Source organism: Balearica regulorum, chromosome 3, assembly GCF_011004875.1.
Source record: "Balearica regulorum gibbericeps isolate bBalReg1 chromosome 3, bBalReg1.pri, whole genome shotgun sequence".
NCBI lineage: Eukaryota > Metazoa > Chordata > Aves > Gruiformes > Gruidae > Balearica > Balearica regulorum.
The window spans coordinates 75733197-75755376 of record NC_046186.1 but is presented as its reverse complement, the minus strand read 5'-3'; the positions used below and the strand labels follow the sequence as shown (position 1 = coordinate 75755376).

At 36.9% G+C, this 22180-nt stretch overlaps 1 protein-coding gene across 2 annotated transcripts in view; it reads left to right on the top strand.

Moving 5' to 3' along the window:
- PRKN (parkin RBR E3 ubiquitin protein ligase) overlaps window positions 1-22180 on the top strand; it is a 767705-nt gene that overhangs the window by 390206 nt on the left and 355319 nt on the right. For both annotated transcript variants that reach the window (XM_075748535.1, XM_075748536.1), the window contains exon 6: window positions 6358-6473. In XM_075748535.1, the coding sequence (XP_075604650.1) occupies window positions 6358-6473 (116 nt within the window). The remainder of the gene's footprint in view (window positions 1-6357; window positions 6474-22180) is intronic.

Genomic DNA, 22180 nt, shown 5'->3' with positions numbered 1-22180 from the left:
AGTGTTCAAGGCCAGGTTGGATGGGGCTTTGGGCAACGTGGTCTAGTGGAGGGTGTCCCTGTCCATGGGAGGGGGGTTGGAACTAGGTGGTCTTTGAGGCCCTTTCCAACCCAAACCATTCTATGATTCTATGATCTCTACCTGCCCCTACCTCTACCCACAAACTGTTTGTCATATTTTCTCTTCCCTGTCCAGCTGAGGAGGGGAGTGATAGAGTGACTTTTGTGGGCATCTGGTGCCCAGCCAGGGTCAATCAACCACACACATATTAATAAATGGCTCTGCCTATCAGTCCTAAACAAACACGTGTGTGGGTAATTCAGGGGGGAAATAATGTAGGGCCCCCACCTTGTTCTGTTGCTTATTAAGAAGAGGGAATAAGAAATGCGAAGGCTGAGCTTCCTTAGGATTTTTAACCAACTTAGAGTGAATGAGAAGCAGGGGTAGGAACATGTATTTTCATGTGAATATGTTGCATATCAACTGAGGTGCAGGCTATCTTAGTACTTGTTAGCAAAGAGCAGTGTTTTTTCTGACAGGGCAGTAAACTGGATTGGGGAACATGCATCAAAAGGGTAGTTTGTTCTGGGCCTTATTCTGTTTCAGACCCTTGCTTCCCACTGATGGTTTGCGTATTAATTTGGTCTTTTACTTATGTTGGTTACCATAGAGAACACAGTTTGCTTATCAGCAGTTAGGGGTATGCAAACCCCTACTTTGTTTGAAAAGACAAAATTTAGGGAGAAATGTTTTTCGTAAAGTATCAGAGAAGATTATTTTTTTGATGAATTTGTACATTTTCTTCTTGAGTTTCATAAAAAGTAGTTAACACTGACCATGTATCTTTGAACCTTTTCTTCTTCCTTGCACTTTTTATGATGTTGTGTGACACAAAAGCGATAACAGGAGTGAAGAATATGACAAAGCTTGTAAGAGAAATGCCTGCTCCCTTCTCTGAATAACAATCTATCAAATACACTGCCAAAAGGAAGACATTTGTAGTGTTAAACAGAACGTTCACAATTTCACGGGACATATGCCTTTAGGCAAAAAAATGATCTAAAGGTATTCACTGCAGTAGAAGGTGACCATAAAACTACTCACTTCAGAACTAAGAAAAGCACTAAATTTTGTCTCATCTTTTGCAGTAATTTTTTGACATCCTTACTCACTGGTGAACAGATATACCTAAATAAAAAGGCATTCATCAGAAATTTTTGTACCAAATGAGAACACAAGTGTAGAAAGGAGGAATAATGTGATTTCTTCTATTTTAAAATATTTTAGAAGTGGTCTGATAGTGATGTAGACTGCAGGAATTTTTGCCTGTCCCTTTTATGTTATTCTATAAGGGTTTTTTATTATATAGTTAAAATTCTGAAAGTATTGTCTAATATAAGATAACATAAGTTATGGATGAATGGCAGGGCTCAGAAGGTTGTAATAAGCAGCGCAGAGTCTAGTTGGAGGCCTGTAGCTAGCGGTGTGCCCCAAGGGTCAGTACTGGGTCTGATCTTGTTCAACATATTCATCAATGACCTGGATGAAGGGGCAGAGTACACCCTCAGCAAGTTTGCCAATGATACAAAACTGCGAGGAGTGGCCGATACACCAGAAGGCTACACTGCCGTTCAGTGAGACCTGGACAGGCTAGAGAGTTAAGTGGTGAGGAACCTAACAAAATTCAACAAAGGGCAAATGTAGGGTCCTGCACCTAGGGGGGAATAACCCCAGGCACCAGTACAGGTTAGAGGTTGACCTGCTGGGAAGCAGCTCTGCAGAGAAGGACCTGGGAGTCCTGGTGGACAAGAAGTTATCCATGAGCCAGCAATGTGCCCTTGTGGCCAGCAAGGCCAGTGGTATCCTGCCGTACATTAAGATGAGTGTGGCCAGCAGGTCGAGGGAGGTTATCTTCCCTCTCTGCTCTGCCCTGGTGAGGCCACATCTGGAATATTGTGTCCAGTTCTGGGCTCCCCAGTTCAAGAAAGACAAAGAACTACCGGAGACAGTCCAGCGGAGGGCTACGAGGATGATTAGGGGACTGGAGCATCTCTTGTATGAGGAGAGGCTGAGAGAGCTGGGTCTGTTTAGTCTGGAGAAGAGAAGACTGAGAGGGGATCTCATCAATACTTATAAATATCTAAAGGGCGGGTGTCAAGAGGATGGGGCCAGACTCTTTTCAGTGGTGCTCAGTGACAGGACAAGGGGCAACGGGCGCAAACTGGAACACAGGAAGTTCCACCTGAACATGAGGAAAAACTTTGAGGGTGACTGAGCACTGGAACAGGCTGCCCAGAGAGGCTATGGAGTCTCCTTCTCTGGAGATGTTCAAAACCCACCTGAATGTGATCCTGTGCAACCTGCTCTAGGTGATCCTGCTTTAGCAGGGGGGTTGGACTAGATGGTCTCCAGAGGTCCCTTCCAACCCCTACCATTCTGTGATTCTCTAATAAGTTTAGAGAGACATTTTGATGTCACCCTTAAGAAGTAACAACTCATATGAGTGTGATGGTCTGTGGCAAAATTAGAGGGTTAGTCCTAAATTGGGTGGCTCCATACCTGTTTGGAGATTAACCTTGGAACATAAATGATTTAGATTAAACAATCCGGCAAATTTGCCTCCTTAGGCTATCATATACTCTGTGAAAGACTAAATAAAAGAATAGCTACCTTCTACATGCAAAGCTGGAGAGTGAGAAGTGGCTAAATGCTTCCCCCTTATTTTTTGCTCTCAGCAGTCTCATTGCTGGAATTCCTGCTGAGAAGCAACTTGTGCTGGTGGGTTATCTTTCTTAATAACTTCATACATATATACCCTGACATAAAAAGTTGTACTTGCATTACAAGAAACATGCTAAGTCTCTGGGAAATCTGGTACACATGACAAATAAATACTTATGAATAACTGAGTTTGTCACTTTTAAAAACGTTCAAACAATTGGAATGTGTATTACTATGATTAAAAAAAAAAAAAGTGGAAATGTGGTCCACACTACGCCAGAACTGTCAGGCACTGAGCATACTGAATTTTTCAGATTTGAATCTCTCCCTGTACTTCTGGACTCTCATCACAGCACTGATGTCTCAGGCCTACAGATGTAGACTGTTGTGTTGATTTTATAGGGTTGTGCATTTTGTGGGTTGATACCTATTGTTTTTGAAAGGGTCAACATGTTATAAATGGGTTAGTTTTACTATACTACTAGTATCATTTGTTAAAAATTACTTTCGTATTCTTTAATCTTGAAGATTTCTTCTCAAGAAATACTTGACGTATAATCTTGAGGGATTTCTATTTTGTATAATTTTAATCCTCTGTTCTGTTTGAATTTATTATTAAGATTTACTATTTCTTTAATTGCCGTTTACTCAAGCAGGAAGTCTTTTGATGAGTAGTTTTGGAGAGTGGCAATATTTTCTTTTGTTATTTCAAATAATATTTTCACGTTCCATAACATTCTCCATTCAGCAATGCCAAAGCACATCATAAGTATAATTAGTAGAGGAATTTCCTTAAAGCAGTTTTTGGGCTGATAAACAGAAGTATAGAGGAGTAATTTTCCTAACACTACAGAGAAAGTATTTTGGGAATATAGCACAAGATTTCTTTCTTTCTTTCTTTCTCTTTCTTTCTTTCTTTCTCTCTTTTCATTCCTTCTTTCCTTCCTCGCTCCCTTCCTTCCTTCTTCCCTGAGTAATATTCCATACATCTCAGAGTATGGAATGAGAAATGTATTGTTTTATTTCCCTTCCATCTTCATTAAACAGCTTCCATGACAAGAAACTTAATAGCTGTTATGAGGTATTATCAAAAGCAATTAGAATCATCAAACAGATGCTCTTTAGAAAAAAAAAAAAAAAGCCTAAAGCTATTTTAAGTGTTCTAGAGCTTACTTCCTTTATTAATATTTTTCTTTTTGCTTGTGACCCCAAAAAAATTGTCTTATAGTGGGTAAGTAATTTTATAAAAAAATATTTTTCTTTTGTATATTTCCTTGCCCATAGTTTATCTGTTCTGGAATAGTGAGTTGTCAATACTTTCTTAGTTGTATGCAGAAGATGTACTGAAGCAAGGAGATATTTTGAAGAATTGTCCTGCATTGAAATAAATACTTCTTACCATTTAATTCAAACAAAAGTAAAATCAAATTAAAGGGCAAAGAAAACCCAAGCTCCAAAACCCATTAGCAAGTAACACAAAGATTAATGGATACATTTTTAAAGGTTGAAAATAAATTAAGGTTACAGGTTGTGTAAGGTTTCCATGTACTCCAGGTGAATGTGTAGTTCCATTGACTCATTCTCGTCTGCTGAAATGCTTCAAGTTGAGCTGATATTTAAAAGCTGTGTGTGTAACTGGGTCTTGAACAAGAGAAGAAACATGGAAAGTCTAAAGTCTTGTTGAAGGATGACTTTAAGCATATTTTCTTGCTTGGGACTACTTCCTCATGTTATGAAACAAGACAGAAGGATGATTTAGTTATTGAAAAAACTTAGCTTTAGGTAAATATGTCCAGGTTACTACTTCAGAAGTTTTGTGAGCAATTACTTAGTTTTAAAAATAAGCTTTTCTTTATACCTTATCCCTTAGTTCTCTTAAACTACTACTAGCACATGCTTCAGACAATGAGTCCTTAACTTATAGTGGAGTTTGACTATTTTATTTGTGTTGAATCTAATGCCTACATCAGTGCTTTGCTGAGAAGCAGGATTGACTAACCTAGGAGGAAGGTTGTATTAATTCTTCTCATATCCCAGTTACCAGGTTCCACCTTAGAGCTGTTACTGCATGGTACTGTATTTGTCTCATGTAGAAATACACAATATCTAAATGATCACCACTGAGAAGAAACAGTCATTGACAGCTGTTTCACAGATAAACTCCCTACTGCAAGGCTCAAGGCAGTGAGAAAGTAAGAGCTTTTTCTGGACTGATTTTAATACAGTATTATTGTAAATCTCAGTGCAAGGCTGTATAGAGGGGAAGGTGATTTTGTATTAAACCGGATTTCATTCAGCCACACTCATTCTCTTGTATTTCTATACTAACAAACACTAAAATATGTGTCCAGATAGTCTAGCTAGGAACTTGGAGTGATGCTAGGAAACACCACCTAGCAAGTGTTTTTCATGGCTTTTGGGTTGCTTTTAGTGCTGGGTGTTGGAAGTGACTTTTGCACCCTAAAGAAATTGACAGTAACTGTAATTTTTTTCCATCGTCCTGGCCCACCTCTGTGAGTTACTAGGAAATACTGCTGATTTGTTCACTGTCTCTGTGTCTTTTTCTCTTGTTGCAGTTTATTCTTTTTTTTCCTTTTCTCTGGATTTTTTTTTCCCAGTCTGCATGTCTCGAGAATCATCTGTGATCTTAATACCTTGATGCCGTCAACACCTGTCATTCTTTTATGCATTCTCCTTGTCATTTCTTCTGATGCTTTTATACCCTTACCTTCCAATTCTCACTTCATTTATACCAGTTTTAATGTTTTCATTACAAACCTGTACAGTCTGATACTGTAAAAAAGGGCTCATAGAAAGAAACTGCAAACTGTAATCCGTGGCTCCTATTGCAAAGCACGTGTATTCAGACTGCTTTTATTTACATATGCGTAGGGTGATTTGGACAATTAAAACAACCTCTTATAACAAAACCTTATCAAAGTACAGCATGATTGGTATGGCTTTCCCTGGGGTGCAGTGGAAAAGAGAACACACACAGTTGTGTAAAATGTACTATGCTAATGAAAGGAGTCTAAGAGGCTATATAGAGCGGTATATGGACTAAAGAAACTTAATTCAAACACAATATAATATATAATTGCAAATGTAGTATGTCCCCCAAGAGAACTGGAGCTTCCCTTTAATATGATGGTAAAATTGTATCATATAGATTTCCAACACCACAAAAGCAAGGCCAGAGTATACTAATTTAGAGCTAAAATCTTGTGTTCTAGAGATCAGAAAATGGTAACACCTGTAACACAAAAAAAAAATATGTGGAAATATTAATGCATAGTGAGAATGCTTAGTATTCTGCCTTTGATGACTATACTTAGATGAAGTCAAGATGAAGTGATTTTTTTCTATAAATCCAGAAAATCACAGAATGTATCACACTGATATCAAATTAGCACACAAGTAGATATCTTCTTTGCTAGGGAAATCACTTAACAAAATACACACCTAGACTGGTATTTTTGCCAGGGATTCCTTGTAAACCTTTCCTAATGAATTTCCTCCTTTTCTGTTGGCAGTGGTGATTTGCCTGTTGTCTCAAATGTCAGTTAGCCTAAAATAAAGGAAAGACATGAGTGGCAGATATGTAATCTTCTCTTTATTTCTCCTTCAATATTTCAGGAGTTTTACTTTAAATGTGGAGCACACCCAACCACTGACAGTGAACCATCTGTGGCTTTGAACCTCATTACAACAAACAGTCGCTGCATCACATGTATAACATGCACAGATATTAGGTAAGTACAACAAAAAGTGTCAGAGATGCAGTCTCGGTGCTTCAGAGTACTTATCACTTTCAAAGAGCTTTTTTTCCTCTGCTGGCTTTCCTTTTTAAGCATTTTTTGTCCCTGGTATCATGGTGGAAAATGGGCCACATTTTCAAGTGTGTTCTTTGTTTTGCTGGTATGATTACAATTTATATTTTTGTACTGTTGTTGAGTTGCAGGTGGAAATTTGACTGCTTAAGTTCTAGCTACAACCTCAAGTGCTCACGATTGTGGCATAAGTGTGTAGATCTTTGCTGCTAATCCATATTTAATAGTGAAAGAAAGCCTGATTTTGAGAGGGACAAACTGTTCCTGCAGAAAGGAACTATTTGGTGTTTGTTTTATAAATCAACATATAATTTCTTTTCATGCATCTGTTCTCATGTTCTTGTTTATTGCAGTTTTAAATACTGTAATCCATCTTACCGTGTGGTATTTGGGCACACACATTCAAGAATACCATTACTTGCAAATGAATGGATTAAAAACCAATTGCCCGAGAAAGACAGCTACCATTGTTGTGAAGAATTACCTGAAACACATTTACCTACTGATTAGGAGATGTTTTGAGGTGGAACCTCAAAACTAATAACACCATGTTATATACTCTAAGTATTGCTATTGATTAGTCTGCCCTTTGCAATAAAAGAATTTAGAAAAATCTTATAGGATAGCAGGAAGCGTGAACGAAACTGTTAAGAGGTATCTTTGGGGGGAAGAAAAGCTTGATTCCTGGAAGTAAACTTCTTATTGAAAATAATAGGTTGTTGTTCTGATTCTATCCCAGACCAAGTATAATTATATTATATTGCACTTGCGTGCTACTGCATTGATAGCAGCTGATAGGGTGCTGGTAGTATTTGGCTCAAGAAAATAAGTCTTAGTTAGACATTAAAAGGTAACGGTGCATTGAAGAGAAGAGTATGGTGTCCATCACTTTCCATATACGCAGCATTTATAGCGTTGCTGTGTGTCTCTTTACCTTGCAGGCAGCACATGCTGAATCCTCATGCTCATCCTCAATGGTTAAGTATGCAGCAGTATTAACCTCTCTGTAACTCGCGATAATATGAAGGTTCCATTCTGAGCACAGCTTTCTCTTTTTTCCAAGAACAAGAGGGAAGGATATCAGACATAAATACGCTTACTTAGGCTTGAGAACTGGTTATAATTATTTCTATCAAATTTGAAATGGTTATGTTGACATTTTCCTGAATTGATATATTCAGTACAGACCTACTCACCCATATTCATGAAGTTGTAATTTTTTCCTCTATTTTATGGCAAAATCCCAAAGGAAATAAAGAGGTAAGACTTAATTTTCTGGATTTGCTGTTCCTGAAACTAACTATTGGCTTCCTAAACTTTACTAGTAAAATTTAGTAGGATTATTTATTGACATGTCACAAAAGCATATCAATTCTCATTAATTTAAATTAAAGCATCAAATAACTATGGGAGACCTAAGTTTCAGTAGGCTTTTAGCTCAGCACAGAATCTGGGAATATTTATTTATGAATAAGCTTATTGGATTTGTACACTAAACAGGGAAGGAAGACATATCTTCCTGTCGGCCTCATGCTGTTCTGATTCTTTCTAGGTTATCAGACCCCTTCTAAGATGCCGTTAAGTGGTCTTAAAGTATTTTATTTTAAAAAGTTTGTAGGAGTTCTGATGGAGTACCCTAAGAAACAGGGTAGGATTTGGGTGCCTGAGCATCTGACAAGGAACTAGCAATTCCTAGTTATCCATCCATCATGGGAGAACAGGTTCTTTGAAGTTACCATACACATAAAAAGTTTTTCAGTCTTCTGTTTATTTTGCATAGCAGATTCAGTTGTTCATAAATAGGTTTGTCTTCTGTTATGGAGCACAGAGATACTTGAAAGTTCAGTTTAGTTTTCTGAATGGCTGACAGATTTTATTTGGTCATAGCAAGATTCCTGAAGCCTGTGACATGAGAAGAGGATTATATGGCAGATATTATAAAAACAGCCTACAGCACAGTTGTATCCCCTTCACTCTCCAAAAAGTCAGGGGAATACTCTTCTGACCCAGTATGTGTAGGCCATGGACTTGATTGCTCGGTAGGAGGCAGTGAAATCAGTTATCCCAAGAGTGAGCAGGAGAGTACTCCAGCAGCATTCTTTTAGTTTTAAAGGTTGTAAATGCACTGATACATTTATGTAGCCAGAATTTGACTTCTCATACTTTCTAGAGCTATAGGTGTAGGTTTTCTCTCTCATTCCTGGAGTGGTGCAGTGAAATGATGAAGAGGATATTCTCTCTTCTGTCTTATTGTGTACTTCATGAGATTTTTGTGGGTGACCTCCTGTTCTCCTGCACACCTCCCATCTCCTCCCACCCATGAGCAGTTCTTTTATACTGGCCTGTGGAACAGCAGAAGATGAAATCAGCAGGAAGTAGGCAATATTATTTCAGTTCCCCCTCTCTGTCATGGTTAACTAGTGTGCAACTATTGTACCTCGACTCTGCCTCAGTTTAGGTAGCACCATTCCGTACATGAAAATGTATACCAAAGAGAATTGCAAAATGATAGTTGTTGGTCACAAGAGAGAAGTTGCAAGGGACGCTTGAACTCTGTACTGATTCATATGGTGTGTCTTCTGGAAAGAGCTAATTTTGGCAGCATCCTCTGTGGTGTATTTACAGAACTGGATCCAAGGTACAGGTTAAAGGCCAAATAGCAGTCTCTGTCAAATTGGTACCTCAGCATTTTGCAGCAAGGGTGCAGACTAAACTAAAAGTGGCTGGTTCTCCTGTTCCTTCTAACCATTCACTGGGCAAGAGAAATGATTTGGCTTACAGCAGTGCAGAGCCCTGGTATGTGTCTGTACTGCTAAATGAAAGAGGGCCAACGGCTCATCCCTGATCCCAAGCCAAATGGCAACGACTGACAGATATCTTACACAGTACTGTGATAGGTAGCCTGGCTTTTTGTCACACCCAGATTGGGATAATCTTGAAGCTGAAACCCAAAGGCTCCTTGCTGAAACTAGATCTGCAATGAAAGCATACTTTTTATCCTAGTGGTAAGATGGCATGGAAAGAGGTAATTCATGTCCTACTATTCCCTGTGTAGGGCTTGGGAAGCATCAGAAGAGGTCACCAAACACCATGAAGTACAATGAAGGGGTAAAATTGCTGAACTAACAACTGAGCTTCTTGGGAGAAACAGTACCTATCTCGAAGACCTGTGTTCTAAGTATTTCTAGGCTATAGGAAAAGTTGTCTGTTCCTGACAACTTACTGTGTTTTTCTTAAGCTCTTCTCTTTATTTAAACAAACAAACAAAAAACCAACAACCCCCCCCCCCAAACCACTCAAGAAAAAAGAAGAAAATAAATAAGAAAAAAAAGTGCCTAAAACCGCCTTCTCTAGGCAAAGTTAGAGGAATAAAATGGAAGAAATTTTTCTGTCTCATCATGTGAAAATATTGATACACATTTCTGTGACAATTCTAAAATTTTGAGAATGCATCCATATGTTAAATGCTGGTTATCTTTCACAAGTTTGATTTTTAAAGCCATAAAAGCCTATTATACAGTTTTGTGTAATATAAAACATTTGTAGATGGTACCGAGAAGACCATATTCCATTTCATTTTTTGTACGGCCAATCTTGTGAGTTGTTAAAATATAATTTCACATGTATCTTTGGGTGAATGAAATAATTTTCCAATTAAAGCTGAGAGAAAAGTTATTTTAGTTTATATTTCTGATTTTCTTTTTTTTTTTCAGTTGCAAGGATGATCGAAGGTAAGCCCATTTTGCAAAGAGCTAGAGATTGGACAACGAAAACATTTGTCAGTGTTGCACAAAGGTCATTGTAAATTCTTGGACTACTTTTGACATCTCTGCTCAGTTTTTTTGAGTTTCTAATTCTGTTCTCCAACCTAGTGTTCTTGGAATATTTATATAAAACTCAAAGAAATGACACAAATACCCATAACCTTTTTACTTTAGTTAAACACTTAGGTGACTCTATGAATTTTTGCTGGTGATTACTTTCTAATACTCCTATGAAGTTGAAAAGTGGCATCCAGGGCACTCTGCAATTTGTAGTATATTCGGAAAACTACTTTCATCATTCAGGTGGAAAAGAGGAGTAACTGTATTTGGTACATTAACTATTACTTTGCATTAGCTTCACTACAATAAAATAAAAAAAAAATTGTGTCTGTTCTTCAAAATACATTTTTCTCCCTTTTTGCTGAAAAATTTTAAACAGGAAAAGATGACAACCAGGTACTGTTTACGTATTTCTTAAATATTATTGTTGTGCAAAGATATACCATTTCTCTAGTTGTTTCTGTCCGTTTATCATAGACAGTTAGTCCACCATGGGCAGAGCAGTTAAGCTCCAAGATTCTTGGCACAGCATACGTATGGTTTTAGCAAGGTTTGCAGAGCTCATAAAAATCATATTTAAAGCAGTAGTGTACTCTATGGTATATAGAAAAAATGCAAAGTGGAAATAATATTTAAGCCTATTGCCAATTTTTATTCTCAAGTTTACTTTAGGCACACTTTCTGTTTGCCTTAGGTTTATATTTGAAATGAATATTTTCATGCAGCTCTGACCAACAGAGTGAAATACTTCAGAGCCAAATACCCTTGTAGGGTTATGCTAAATCCATAGGCAGTATTCCATGTAGTGTAATGCCTTCCAATTTATTCTGCTTATCTACAGCAGAGTTAGTGTGAATTGGCAGCCTTTATGCATTTGTTTTTTTCTGTAGCATTCAAGGTGATGGGTTGCTATTTTATGTCTTTGAAGAAGCTCTTAATAGGTTGAGCAAATGGCTGAAAGTTGAAACAAATACTAAAACTGTGCAATCCTCAAGGGAAGATCTGCTTTTGTCAACTGCTTCCAGTAGAAATAACGTCAAAAGGGGTTAGGAGTACCCCAGGGTACCCATAAATCAGGCTCAGGAATAACAGCAGTGTTAAGCAGTGTAAAAATAAAATGTGCAGAACAGAAGTGCCTCTTGTCATCTTTCACAAACTAGGTAGGGTACTATTTCTAAAGGCACTATTATTTTTAGCTTCCAACAGATACAGATAAGTGTAAAAGATACATAGGCCTTGCTATCACGTAATGGGTAGAAAGAACTCTCCAGAAGGAGAAGTACTTGCTGTTGTGTTACCAGAATGTTTTATCAAATAAATCCATACTGCATGATCTTGGACAAAAAAATATTTTGTTTTGCTTAGACAATGGAATCTTGTAATATGTTTTTCTGCTATTTGGACTTCCTAATAATAGAGTTGGAAGTGAGAGCTTCATTTTGCTAGTGATGAGAGTTAGAAGTGCATATGCTAGATGTTCTTCAAGGGTAACAATGATGTAACGTCTTCATCATAATTCAGCGAAATCAATTCAGACTGTGATCACATTAGACTCCATGGGCAGAAGAGTATTGGAGAAGGTCAGTACTTGGAGGGAAAAACTCAAAGTGAATGTACTACAGGAAGTCCTGTTAGAAATTCAGTAGACAGCTCTCTTCTTCAGTCAGTAAAGAATGATTGACTCTGCATGTCGTTAGGGATAACTGTGTGTTAATCTGGCTCTGGTGGGACTACTTTGAACCTCCCGAGCTTCTCGCTAGCTCTTAATCAGCAATCTGGTTTTTTCAGTCTGTTTTTTGTAAGTACAACTTACAGATTTTTTCCCTCCAGCAGCAGTTTGTGCCATCCCCCTATCACTCCTGCTCGTTCATTTCTGTTACTGTAGAGTCAGGACTGAGACTCATGAGCTTTATTTTTATGGGGTAGTATTTCCACATGGGTAAGGGATAGAAACATTTGCTTCTCAATAAATATATATGTGACTGATTTTCAGTTGTGGATTTTACCTGCCAAAGGAAGACCAACTGCCCTAGGTTATTACGGGGATTAGGATTTTTGTAATGTAATATTTTGGGGTTTGATTTTTATGACATTATTGTTGATCTAGAAGTTGTGCCAAGTTCTTTACTGACCATATTGTGCATTAACATTGTACATTGCTTTGAAGTAAAATATTTCTTCTATTACAGTCTAAAAGATTCTTTAGAAATGTCTGAAATAATTTGGCTTACCTTTCTTTCTTTCTGTAAATAGCTGGTATTAATGCACTCTGGATTTCAAAAAAAGAAGGGGGAAAGAATATCAGAGGAAGTATATAGCAGTGAATATGACAAAAAGTATATGCGGTAGCAGGTCTGCCATGGTATTCAAAACCTTTATAATACAAATAATTCCAGAATCTTTAGTTTCATTATTTGAATCAAATGTTACAGCTCAAGGGACAATTTGCAAAATTCAGCAAATCCTGATAAGGATCCATATCTGAACTGTAAACCTTTTCAAAACGAAGAAGCTGTCCTACAAATTTGATTCGGGTCAATTTTGCTGTTATTTGAAGAGAGTTTTACCAGGGACCTTCTGTTCCCTTCTGAGATCAAAATGCAGACTGTGTCCATTGAAAGACATGGTCCATGTGATGTTTTTCAGGAGTAAATAGCACCTTATTCTAGACTTATAATTGCTATTGCTCTTTGCTTCTGGGGTATGGGATCCTAAAACTACCCCTTGGGCCATTATAATCCCAGTAAGTTATTAAATCTATATTTAGCTCATCTTTTTTAAAGTACGTTCTCTCTGTCTGTAACCTGTGTTGATAACGGGGTCTCTGCTCCAAATCTCTGCCCGTTACATTCTGTTGTCTTTATATACCTTAAGTAGTTCAAAGAGAAATGGGAAAATATTATGTTAAGGATTAAATCTACTTTGTCTAAATACTATGACCGTCAGGGAGAATGTCTACTGCTTTCTCTCCTAATGCTCCTGAAATTAATGGGATTTCTTAAGAATCATTTATTTAAAGTAAGAAATTAATGAAATATCAAACTAAGGACTGTTACTAATTAGTTTAGAGCTTCCCCCCCCCCCCCCCCCAATAAGGTAGCCTATAGAATACTGATTGTTACGGCTGTAATATCTGAGTTCTGATACAAGCAAAACTGTGCAGCAAAAACATTTTCTTGGCATTTTTTTTGGTATTTTGAAACATGAACTAAGTCTAATAATGCCAGTAATTAACCTTCATTTCTTTCGTGGTGCACACTGTGGGTTTTAGACGCAAACACTTATACCATGGGCTTCTGGAACATGTGCCTCATGCATGAAATTCAGTTGCCTTAACCTTTCCATTGAATTGTAACTACTGGTATACAGTAGCCCCCTGTGGCAATGACAGGACAGCATTGCAATTCTTGCTGTTTTGCCTCTGAATCTATTAAGATCTGCACTGCAACTGCAACTCAGTGAGACAGCTTCCAGCTTCTACAGATTTGCGAAGAAAAGAATAGATTGGCAAAGCTATTGTACTGTCATATTGTACATGTCCTTTCCTGGCAGAGGACAAGTGAGGAGGATTTTATGCAACCTCACTCGTCTCCTTTGCTAAACATAAAGCATGAACTTCTTTTCTCTCCATCTGGGAGAACAAAACCTGCCTTTTTTCCCTTCTTTAAGGTGCAGAAGTTTTTTCTAGCTTAATCCTTTTGTTTGCTTGGCATATGTGTTAGTGTACAGTTGACAGGAAGGACAAATGGAAGGCAATGTCTTGACTACCTGCTGATTTTTTTACACCTTCCCATATATTTCCAAATGTAAATATATATGACTTATGTTTACATGCTTTTGAAATAGCCACAGCTAAGAATTTTTAATGTAGTCGCAAGTGAATTTTATTTCTAATTTGAATTTATTTCAGTAATGTGCATCTCCGGCTTCATATGGGATGCAATACATATCACCAATTTCATTTTTCATTTGAAGTTTCACCGGAAGCCTGCAGGTTGCAGAATATTATCAGTAGGGTCTGTATTAGATGTTGTATCTTCTCTGCCATTCTTCTTTATGGCATGATTAATAGCGTGAGCTGTTTTTGCAGGTTTCTTCGCTTTTGTATTTTAATACATGTTGCAAGACACAAAGACTTAATAGTTTAAATGTATTTGGATGAATTAATAGTTTTAAAACTGAAATGTGTCAGGTATCCAAGTACACCGTGTGCAAAATTTCATGGACCTCACTTCCAAAATATTTTGAGGAAGCCTAAGAGTACGACTACTTGTATATGAGCAATCAGTGAAAAATGTTAGCTAATGAATATAATTTTTGTGCAAGTGCTGTAAGTTTAAATATATGTTAGAATTCATTTGCTGTGTCTTAGAAAAGCAGAGTAGCAGATGTTTGTAAAATGTTGTTCAAAGAGACATTTTTGAAACTTGCAAGCCCACAGTATGTCTTTTCTGGCATAGAAGTTTGGAGGTTCAGGTGTTTGTGACTTTCTTTTCTTTCTTTTTAAAATTAATTCCTTAACACAGAAGAAAAAAAATTTCCATCTCTGGTTGGTTTTGCTCTGGCAAGGTTAGTAATAGGTGAATATTATCACCGTCTGATAGCACTATAGTGACCTATGAGAAATGTTATTGGAGATGACCATCCAGTTGTCTTTAGAAAGCTGTCCATATTTCAGAGACACATTGTCAGAGGTGATACTAATTAGGAAGCCTAATAATCTTAGCAGAGACCTGCAGTCTGAAGGAACAAGGTGAGAAAATTGCAGAGAAATGTTCCTTTCAGGTCTCAGCTGAAGTATTGTGGGAGGGTTTTGTGGAGGAACTTCAGCTGTTGCTGTCTGCTGAGCAGCTGGCCATTTGGCTAATCTTGCACTTCAGTAAGCTGAGAGCTGTCTGGCTATCGCCTTTTACTGTCCCTGACTCTCCTTTATAATATTTCAAAAATAGGCAACAATAAGGAATTGAATGTGAATATGTGACAGCTGAAGAAAATTTTACAAAATCAAGTGCAACAATGAGAAGTCTGCCCTTTTGTAAAAAATGTCACTGCTTTAATGTTTTTAATGAATTGACATTTAGTAACTAGCATTCAATGTGTCATTAATGAATCATTGATGGAAGATGGGAGACAGATAAATGTGCTTTGGAAATGAAGATAAGCATAGAGAAATAACATGTCTATTGTGTGAAAATTGTTTTCAAATATACTTCAGATAAACCATTGTATTTTAGCTGTGTATATATACACAAAAATGTATAGGTACACATATGGATCAATAGCATGTATAAAAACCCTCACATGTCTTTTAAACTTGTATAATATTTGTTTATCTAAGAAGCTGATTTTGTGAAGAATGTTGCTCTGTTTCCCACTTTACTCACAGTTATGTATTGTTTCTACTGTATTGAGGCAGATTTGAAATCTAACACATCCCTGAGAGGCCACGTTATCAAATTAGGAGTGTGCTTATTGTTATCTTTCCAACTTTCCCAGCCATAACCCCTTCCCAGACACTTTCCAACTACTTGGAGGCAGAACTACTCTGTCCTGATTAACTGAACATCAGTAGAAGTAGCAAAGGCAGAAAATTGCATTCATTTTCTGCTTAACTGAAAGAACTTACCAAAGTTAGGATGGAGTGTCTTGACTCACTGCCAATTTTTTACACTTACACATGTTTGTACATATAGGTATATCTGAATTTTTATACGTTTAAGTGTTTTTGAAACAGCCACTGCTAGGAGTGTTTGAAACAATCACATCTGAATTTTATTTCCGTTGTGAATTGATTTATCTAACATGTATTTCTAACTTCATATGAGATACAGTACATCTTCTCAATTTAATTTTCCCAATTTCAGTTTTATTCAACCCTCCTTTTTGTTTTATTCTTTATTTTCAGTGTTCCAGAGAGAAAGAATATATGTAAAACAGAAAATATTTTAGTTGCTACTAATGAGTATTTAATTTAGTTTTGATAAATTAATTTTTAGACTGTTATCATCAGTTGTTAATTAGGAAAGAAGTGCATTGCACTAGCACAAAAGAAATGGAGAACATATAGACAACTCAGTGAACTAAAAAAGATGTGGAGAGTGTAGGCTGTTATTGAAGCAGAAGTCAAAAAAATAAGTAAATTCCTAAACACTCCTATAAAGGGCATTGAAAAATTATGACCACTAAGTCCAATAAAGCCTAATTTTTGAAAGATGTCTTTGTAAGACAATTGTTTAACGTGGAACTAACAGAGCTTTTAAATCTGTTTCATACAGGAAGTCATAAAGAGTTAGTCATTTTTTAGCATTTGCATTGATAATTGAATAATCCTTTTAGGCTACTATGTCTTGAATGAAATCTACACGAATGAATGTAACGGTAGCTTTAAATATACAGAAAAATAATTATTCTGTATATTTAGCTTTATAAAGCTCTATAGAGGAAAAAAAAAAGTAGCATGAACATTTGCTTTCCACTATGGTTCATTTTTTCTAAGTTGTTTTTGAGTCATAAAATCATAGCAAGATCATTGACATCTGCTATAGCAGTATTGTCAAACTGTAATTTAGCAAAAATTGGAAAGGAAAAAAAAAAGGGGTTGTGGAATATGTGGTTGGCATTTACAGCACAGAGAAACAAGAGTGAAAATATTAGAGAAAGAATGAAGCAACCCGGCAGCAAAAACCTAAATATGCACATGACAGAATAATTTTAATTTGCAGAAACTTAGCAAAAGTTGAAAGTAGCTGTATCAGGTAAAAGTACCACGATGTAATTTCTGAAATGAAACACATGAAGGACTATTCATAAGACAGAGAACCTGTCATTAGATGCAGGGAACTTTATTAAATCTTGCTTGACACTTCACAGAGTCACTTAATGATCTAATATGGAACAGTAACTGTTGTCCTAGGTAATGTCTTTAATAGCCATTCAATTCTTCAGTGTAATAGCTCAGTAGGGATTGTTATCAGATTTCATAAATGCCTAATTCAAATAAACATTTTAAGAAAATAACAATGTGTATGAAATTCAAAGGCAAGTGTTATACATATTACTTTCAATAGATGTCTGGGGCAAGGTACTAATCCCAAATTCTAGAATCATATTTTTGATGTATATCAGTTTCAGGGGCATACACATACAAAATTTTATCTGGAAAATCAAGGACGGATTGAGAAATACGCTTAAGAAATATGTTAATTTATAGATGTACAATAAATGGGCACACTTATTGTTTTATTTCTCTATAAACCACAGTGTAGAATAAACTGGCATAGCACCGTACTGAGTTGACAGCAGTGTAAGGAAAATAGTTCACACATTTTCTATCAACAGTTATAAACAACTGAGTGTGCAAAGCTCCCTTAGTGCGTTAGTCTTGTAATCGTTCAAAAGCAATTGATGGAACTTTAATGGAATTTATTAGCTAGAAAGACTCTTTTTTTTTTTTTTTTTTTTTTTTTTTTTTTAGCAGCCCACAATCATTCATAGCTTTCCTCCTCTTCCTCTCCCTCATTTTTTGGATGATGTTAAAAGTTGACTCTGAATACAAGACAATTTCTGAAGCCAGTCTTACAAACAATCTGGTCTTTATTTTCTTCGATAAGAGAAACCAGTAGAGTTCTAACTTTCTCAGATCTTCTGCAGAGAATAACAGTACCATTGTTGTATAATGATAAATGATAATAAACATTTTAGTGTAAATTGTGATGTGACAGACTAAGTTCGTTATCAACTAAGATATCAACATAACTACATTTTCATTATAAAGGAAAAATCCAGGGCAAGGTCAGGCAGGGACAATGAAAATAAATTCAGTCCCCTGGTGGAACTTGAAACATAGACAGAGCCAAGTTAAAATTGTTTATGAATAACTGTTATGAACTTGGTGCAAAAAGATGCTGATTTGCAATGTAGTTTGAAAATGACAAGAAATAAATCATAGGGGTTTTCTTGTTAAGTTCATTCAATGTCTGTGATGTGTTAAGGGAGCTGCCTGCAGACATTTGAAGACTGATAAAAATGGAGACCATTAAAGGAATGATCATTTTCCCAGTACAAGTTTGTAAATGGTAGTGATATTGCACTGGCAAGTCAATGTAAGAATACTACAAGAAAAATGACACCAATTAAAACACATTTTTATATTGGTACAAACTCCTATGCTAAGTCTTTTATTTTCACTTGAGATGTTTATTTTAGTTTATTTTAAAGTAATTCCTTATCAGCATACACTGAAATGCAATAAGCAGGATGAAAAAAAGTACAGTTGTCTGTCAAAAGGTTTTCAATTATTTTAAATGTAATTTCTCCAATTACACTGATATAACTTTCTTTTGCAGAGAAGACCTGTCTTACAGATGATCACTGGAGATCAACTGTGACTGTGGTTGGAAATGCTGATGGAAGAGTTCAGTACTAGTAAATAGTGAATAAAATAGTAGTGAAAGCGTACATTGCTAGGTAGCAAGATAAGAGAAAAATTATACCTACCCTGCTGAATACATGAGTTCCCATAAATGCTTCTTCTTTGTGCAAAGATTTCAGAGCTTCCTCAGAGTTTTTCTACAGCTTTAATTCTTAAAAAACCCCCTCCTCTGAGTCAGTTTCAGTTCTGTGTCACTTTAAGTGAATGTCCTCCTACCTGTTTATTAAGCAAAATGGAGCTTTAATTTCTTCATATATATTTATATATCATATATATGTGTATATATACACATATATAAAAACATGGATATGTACTTGTTTCTTCGTTTGTCTTGCTTTTTTCTCTATAAGCAATCTTTAGTTATTTGAAGTGCATTACATTTTTAGTTTTTTTTCCTCCCTGGTAATACACTATTCTTATTTCACTTTGCACAGGAGAAAAATCTGCCCATATTTCTGGTAAAAGCAGGAACCAGAGGCAGTCCTCTTTTGGTGTGCAAATGCCATTTGCATTTTTCAAATTGCAAATTCAGTTCCTCTTTCTTCTTGTTTTGTTCGCAGCAACAAAAAGAATGGTCAAACCTCTTCCCGTAAGATAACCTTCTCTGTGATCACTAAAGCCAGTATCATATAACAGCTGCCAAGAAACCCAGGACCAGCCTTTTGAGAGACACTGCGCATCAAAGTGGCTGCACCCAGATATGTCACCTTCATGAATCTGGCCAACCTGTTCTTGCAAATGGATTGACAATGCTGATGTCAATCTTGAACTATATTTGTGAGCAAGACTGTGCCTTTGTTCCCTACAGAGCCTCCAAACTGGCTGACTTGTATTAGATTTCCTGACAAAAGAAGTTATATTTATTCACTTTTGGTATATATGCCTCAAAAGGAATGTCTTGGGATCAGTGGAGAAACAGAACAACTGCTCAGAGCTGCATTTTGCTTCTTGCTGTGCCCTCTTGGCCAGTCTCCCTTCCTTCTCCCACCTCCTCCTTGAACAGGAGAGGAAGCTGCACTGGGCAACATAAGGGAGGAAGAGAAGATCAAAGCTATATCTACTGCCATTCTTCATCCCATCCTGCCTATCTCATAGTTACCCAGATTTGAATGGGAATGACACATTCCTGTGGTGAATGCCCTTCCTCTCACCTTCAGCATTTTCTTCTGTCAGCTGGAAACCCTGAGATGGGTGTGCAGGCACCTTACTTTAGACTTTGATTCTGCAAACAATTTTGTGGGTTTGGATTTTTTTTTTTAATGTCAATGGGGATAAGTGTTTGCAGGTTTGGACTTAAGTACTGCGTAACCACATATCATTTTCACATAAATAGAACTATATTTTTTCCAGAAATAAATATCTTCCACAGATGCACAGCCTGGCTTTCTTGCATTCAGCTGTGACCTTGAGAACTGATTAACAAGATTGTACTCTAAAGGATGCAAGGCTTCACATAAAGCAGTGAAGCATGTACAGGCCCTTGAGGGGTGCTTAAAAGTATCTCATAGACTCTAATGGTCATTCCTTTCTCTTTAATGCTATTAGGTGATTCTGGCTTATGGCAATCTGTAGTACTTTTCCCTTTATTTAATTTCTGTGCTACAGATTTTATGAATTATCCTATTACAACCCCTCTTCTGTGTTTTAAAGACAAAGTGCTCTATATGTCTGGTAGGCTTAGTATCTTCTCCAGATACTCAGATATTTTGGTTTGTTTTATTGGTTTTACAATGCTATAAACTTTGACACAGTAAGAAGATGAAAAGTTAAGGAGAGTTACGATTAGCTAAACTTGAAAACTAAGTAGTGCTTGTGAAAAGCATGCAGAGTGCTCTGAGTACAGAATACTAAAAGAAAAAACACTCTACATTCAACTCATGGGCATTTCTTCCACTTTAATGCAATAACTTTTTGATGCTGTGTCTAATATAAAAAAAAAAAACCTCAGGAAATATTTTAGGCATCATTTGTATAGCTTTTGATGACAATTAGAATGCTGCAAAAGCCTTGCTTTTTTCACAGGTGCAAATGAAAAGAAAATCAGACTGCAATGCACAGGAATTTTCTCCCAGTTGATGTACTGCCTATACATAAGTCAGGCAGCACTTTAATAGGCTTCCTCCCAGTATGAGATATTCAGATTGGCCTACATAAGCAACAAACTGTATGACCTTCTGCTACTGTCCTCTGAAAGGCCTCAAGGAGTTCCTTGGTCAGAGGCAGAATAATTCATTTCTTGTTTCTGAATTTAGATATTCCATTATGGCTGTGTCAAAACCAGAGTGTCTTCAGTTTACAAGTGTGTATGTGTTCAAAGAACTTGCCACAGAACCTGGGCCTCTGAATTCAATAATATGACCTTCATAACACTGAAATTTTTATGTTTTATTTTATGGTCTTGCTTCCAATGTTTCATTTAAATAAAATTATTATTTTGTTAAATTTTAATTATTTGTAAGCAGGCAAGTAAATTGATTGTCATTAGTGGCAGCCCAGAAGATATTTGTAGAGAGCAAAGGGATTAGAGCTCTCTATTCACTGCTAAATATCTCATAATAAAACCAGAAAGATGCTGTTTCTATAGTAAAAAAAAAAAAAAAAAAAAAAGGAAAATGTGAATATCTGAAATTAAATGAGTGGCATTCATGTAGCAACTTGACTCATCTCAACAGTTTGAGCCACTGGTATAATCTTTGACATGGGATGAATTTTCCTGGATGTGCCTGCATTTCAGAGAATCACAGAATTGCTGATTGGTTGAGGTTGGAAGGGATCTCTGGTCATCTGGTGTAGCCCAGCCTCCCTGCTCAAGCAGGGTCACCTAGAATAGCTTGCTTAGATCAATTCCAGAGAGCTTAGGCATATCTCCAAGGATGGAGATTCCACAATCTCTCTGGGCAACCTTTTCTGGTGCTTGGTCACCCTCACAGTGCCACATTGCTGGCTCATGTTCAACTTGGTGTCTTCTACAACCCCCAGGTCCTTTTCTGCAAAGCTGCTTTCCAGCTGATCAGCCCCATCATATACTGGTGCCTTTTTCTTCCCCAGGGGCAGGACTTCGTAATTCCCTTTCTTGAACTTCAAGAGGTTCCTGTCTGCTCATTTTTTCAGCCTGTTGAGGTCCCTCAGGATGGAAGCACAACCCTCTGGTGTATCAACCACTCCTCCCCGCTTTGTATCAGCAACCCTGCTGGAGGGTACACTGCCCCATCGTCCAGATCATTAATGAAGATGTTGAACAGGGCTGGATGCAGCATTGCCCTTGTACTGTTTCTGGCAGCTCTCTGCAGTCTTGAAAGTACCATAGTGTACATTCTAAAAACATCCTTTAGATTTCATCTCCTGGTTTGTCTGGAATTTATAATTGAGGTCTG